Raw genomic sequence first — 5143 nt, forward strand, 5'->3', positions numbered from 1 at the left:
CTGTGCAGCCTGGCGACCTGTTGCCTCGGGGCATAAAGCCGGCTGTGCAGCCTGGCGACCTGTTGCCTCGGGGCATAAAGCCGGCTGTGCAGCCTGGCGACCTGTTGCCTCGGGGCATAAAGCCGGCTGTGCAGCCTGGCGACCTCTTGCCTCGGGGCATAAAGCCGGCTGTGCAGCCTGGCGACCTGTTGCCTCGGGGCATAAAGCCGGCTGTGCAGCCTGGCGACCTGTTGCCTCGGGGCATAAAGCCGGCTGTGCAGCCTGGCGACCTCTTGCCTCGGGGCATAAAGCCGGCTGTGCAGCCTGGCGACCTGTTGCCTCGGGGCATAAAGCCGGCTGTGCAGCCTGGCGACCTGTTGCCTCGGGGCATAAAGCCGGCTGTGCAGCCTGGCGACCTGTTGCCTCGGGGCATAAAGCCGGCTGTGCAGCCTGGCGACCTGTTGCCTCGGGGCATAAAGCCGGCTGTGCAGCCTGGCGACCTGTTGCCTCGGGGCATAAAGCCGGCTGTGCAGCCTGGCGACCTCTTGCCTCGGGGCATAAAGCCGGCTGTGCAGCCTGGCGACCTGTTGCCTCGGGGCATAAAGCCGGCTGTGCAGCCTGGCGACCTCTTGCCTCGGGGCATAAAGCCGGCTGTGCAGCCTGGCGACCTCTTGCCTCGGGGCATAAAGCCGGCTGTGCAGCCTGGCGACCTCTTGCCTCGGGGCATAAAGCCGGCTGTGCAGCCTGGCGACCTCTTGCCTCGGGGCATAAAGCCGGCTGTGCAGCCTGGCGACCTCTTGCCTCGGGGCATAAAGCCGGCTGTGCAGCCTGGCGACCTGTTGCCTCGGGGCATAAAGCCGGCTGTGCAGCCTGGCGACCTCTTGCCTCGGGGCATAAAGCCGGCTGTGCAGCCTGGCGACCTGTTGCCTCGGGGCATAAAGCCGGCTGTGCAGCCTGGCGACCTCTTGCCTCGGGGCATAAAGCCGGCTGTGCAGCCTGGCGACCTCTTGCCTCGGGGCATAAAGCCGGCTGTGCAGCCTGGCGACCTCTTGCCTCGGGGCATAAAGCCGGCTGTGCAGCCTGGCGACCTCTTGCCTCGGGGCATAAAGCCGGCTGTGCAGCCTGGCGACCTGTTGCCTCGGGGCATAAAGCCGGCTGTGCAGCCTGGCGACCTCTTGCCTCGGGGCATAAAGCCGGCTGTGCAGCCTGGCGACCTGTTGCCTCGGGGCATAAACCAAGTGAAAATGGAAATCCAGGTATGAAATCAAAGACCATTTAGAACTTTTAGAACTACAGTTTTATTCTGAGTTACATACAGAGTTAGGTCAATCATTAATATAAATAAATGTAGACTATTCAGTCGCTGTAATAAAAACTATCTTTCTCCAAAGCCTCTCCATTTGAGAGAGACTGGATAAAAGGGATTACCTATAAACTATGGCGAAAGACTTCCTTTAGGAGACTAGCTCAAAGACCCATCAGGAAAATAAACAAAAGGGTTAAAAATCAAAATGTGTTTTAAAAAAATGTCTAATCATCTCTTTTTAATTAAAGTTTACATGAACAAGTCAAACCAAAGTTTTAGGGCGACTCTGACCCCTTCCTACTGAAACGCAAAATAGCTGATGGGCCTTTGTATCCGTAAACACCTATCATATACTCTATGATATTTTTCAACATTCACTTTGTACAATTATTTACACTTGAAAGTTAAAGCTGAGGAGAAGAAAGACGAGGAGGAGGAGGAGGAGGAAGCTTTTCATAAAAACCTGATGGTGGTCCAGGAGAGATTCCAGCCGCAGTGCTCAGTTAATAGAACTGTTTTACGCGCAGCTAAATGCCTGTTGAAACCATGGAACCGTTTAAGATTTCAATAGCGGCCAATGCAATTAGAATTGAAAAGCACATCTTGGTTGACTTAAAAATTGTCTCTTTTATATTCAAGTTTCCTCGGATTTTCTTAAATTTCCGTGACGGAGGATTCCGTTGTGTTTCCATTGTCAGGACAGGCATTTCCTGTTTGTATGTGGGTCTGAATACAGACACCTGGCAGTAAGCACCGTTCCATTCCAACTGGAACTGCAACTCGGATGTGTTCAGCCGTCGTAAAACCCTACGTGCATATATCACTTCTCAAATTCCGCTGCAGTCTGAACAAATTAAAAAGAAAGTACTAGTATGGATTAATCTAACTTTTTGTGCCTGTTGTCTCAACGTAAACTTACGTAAACACAGTGACAGGTTTCCAGATATTGGACTCGTTGATAACTGCGTAGAAAGTATAACGGTTAATACGTACAAATTATAATAATGATCAGCATCTGGAGGACGTGTTTGTGAACTTTCCTCAAAGGAGTTTTCCAGTTCAAGTAGACAGTCATGTCAGGAAACTTCAAGAATAATACACAGTAGTACAGCATATCTGAACATTTATGCGATATGTTTAAAATGGTTGCATAAAAAAAACCCCGCCTACGATATTGAGCGTTACGTCTAATCAGGATTTAGTCTTTACTTTAGCTCTACGCTTCGATTTCCTACAAGAATAAAATAATAGTCAAATACATTTAATGTCTTTATCAAAACATGATATTCTATTAACTATACATGTTTACTGACTTGTGGTAAATCAGGTATATATCCTGCATCAACTGATGCTAGGGGATTGAACCGGGCTGTCCGCAGCATCTAAGTATCCAGAAATTACATGTTTACTAGACGGGAAAATCATTTTGCTGGTAAACGGAGAGTAAAGTGTGGTGTGTGTGTGTGTGTGAGAGAGAGAGGGGACACAAGAAAAATAACACTGAACAAATTAAATCAATACTTCTAGATAATTTTTAAAGATTTCAATTCATAGGCTTAGCTGATTGGCATACACACACATAATATACTGTATACAGATTTATCTATATTTCCAAGAATAGCAATTCTCCACTGATGAATAAAAATATATTAATGACAGTAGACCAAACTACACCTCTTGAGCACAGTACTCGTGTACGCTGTACACAGAAGTGATTAGGAGGCTGCCATATTCACACCAGATATGAAACATATACCTTTTTTCTCTACATCTATAAGCAGTCCTCTCTATCTCTCTCTCACCCTATTGATAATTTATCCACAAATTAATATCTTCGTCTACGTAATTTTCAAATCATCATTGTTTTCCCAAGTTTGCGTTAATGCTTCAGCATTATGTTTGCAATAAATAATTTATCCCGTAACACAACTAAAGCAAGGATGTACCCAAAAATAAAAACCGGTCAAATGAGAAATGACAAGAGGAGAAACGGACCGAGCCGGAAGGCTACGATCCATCTTCTCCCTAGGACCTTTAAAAGAGATTCTGCTACGCTATCCCCTACCTTCTGCCGAGAACGAGTTCTGCCTCCTCGGGAGATATGCACCATTAAATCTGAGCAGCAGACGTCGTACCACTTTGTCCAACAGTTCACGATACATTTAAAAAAATATACATTATAGGCACATTTCTTCAGTGTCGTCGTCGTCACAAGCAAACTGGACCGAGGAGTTGAGAATTCTTTTATTTTTTCTTGCTCAATCGGCGATTGTTTTGGAATTGGACAATCTTGGTACCAGTGCTTCAATAGCAAAGCTTGTGGGACATTGACAACTCATGACATTTAAGTAAAATATTTAAGTGAGGAGCCTATGATTACTTTTGATAATATTAGTTCTGCTAAACTTTTGTGCAAATAAATGCTATGCACCTTTAATAAAAGCTAAAAATGTCCAACAGAAAAAAAGAATGAAAACAGTACTCAAATATATATTGCATAAATCTTTTCCAACATTTTCTCCAATAAAAATTACTAAGCATTCCTGAAAAAAAAAAAAAAAAAAAAAAAACACGAACAGTGTTATCCTCAGTAATATAAACGTAACAAGAAACACTAAATATTTAAAAAGATATACTCTACTCTAAAGGCAATACTGAGATCAGCATCTAAGAAGTCATTTAATTAAAAAAAAATAAGAAAAAAAAAAGAATAAGAAGACTATCACAAGATCAGTCGCACCATCGACCGAGTTTTGTTCTGTGTTGACGCGCATTCGATACAAACGAAGCTCTTCGGAGTAGAACAGAACCAATTGGGGAAATAAGATGGTGTGTGGTAAGCCGGTAGATTCAACATCTTCGGCATTCTCCACGCATGTTGTAGGACCACGCAAGGGCACTTTAAGAATACCCAGTTCACTTGTTCTTTGCAAATGGAAGCATCAAAGTTCAAATGTTAACTGGACGCCACATTTGACTGCCCTGCACTTTTCTCGTGGAAGTTACGCTTTGCTGAACGCAAAGCTTCAATTTCACTCGTGTTCTTTATACTTTTTTTTTGGAAGGAAGCAAACTTTTAGATACACAATTTCACTTATTTTCTATATAATTTTAAAAGGTAAGAGGGACAGATTTGTGTGTTGGAACTTTCCGATTCTAATTAAAACATTCACATCTGCATTCATTTTTAGAAGTTTTTCATCAGTTTTTTATTTTTCCAATATATCAGTATGAATTGTTCTTAAACTCTTTGAGAATGTTGTGTCCGACATATAATTTTCAAAGTAAATCATCAGAAAACTACATGGCACTTTTCACGTCTTCCTGCGCGAGCAAAACGGCAGTGAGTGCACCAACTGCGGCGCCTTACTTCCTGGGAGAAAACTTGGGATTGGTTGGGCCGTGGGTGTGAACGAGCGGAGTTCGTAAGGGACGCTGGTTTTGTGCAGTGTGGCGGCGTCTGCGTCACTCTTGCGAAGGATCAGCATACGGATGTCTGTATGGAGGTAGATTTTGCCAGACTTGGAGCTGACAAACCTGAAAAGATGGAATATACGGTTAATTTAACTTGACCACGAACAACTATTTTATATGGCTGTGATCATTTTCATTTTGATATTTTTAATAACAATAATAGTAGTAATAACTTTAATAATAATAATGTTAATAAAAATAATTAAAAAAATAATCATATTAATTATCAAAGGCAATAATAACTATGAATTTCAATCATAATTATTTTGAATCTAAATAATAATTTCAATAATTCTAAGAATAATAATTTCTATCATAACAATAGTTTGAGTAATTTTAATGATTTCATTAATAAATAATAATTTTAGTTATCTCAATAAATAA

The 5143-nt window shown here is 42.8% G+C and overlaps 1 protein-coding gene across 1 annotated transcript in view; it reads right to left on the bottom strand.

Moving 5' to 3' along the window:
* Positions 1-1253: 1253 nt before the first annotated feature.
* Positions 1254-5143, bottom strand: part of atos (atossa) — an 18045-nt gene continuing 14155 nt past the window's right edge. Inside the window, 2 exon segments of the mRNA XM_068348973.1 lie at positions 1254-4693; positions 4696-4822. Coding sequence (XP_068205074.1) covers positions 4652-4693; positions 4696-4822 — 169 coding nt within the window. The 3' untranslated portion in view covers positions 1254-4651.

The sequence above is a fragment of the Palaemon carinicauda genome, chromosome 25 (genome assembly GCF_036898095.1).
Source record: "Palaemon carinicauda isolate YSFRI2023 chromosome 25, ASM3689809v2, whole genome shotgun sequence".
NCBI classification, from domain to species: domain Eukaryota; kingdom Metazoa; phylum Arthropoda; class Malacostraca; order Decapoda; family Palaemonidae; genus Palaemon; species Palaemon carinicauda.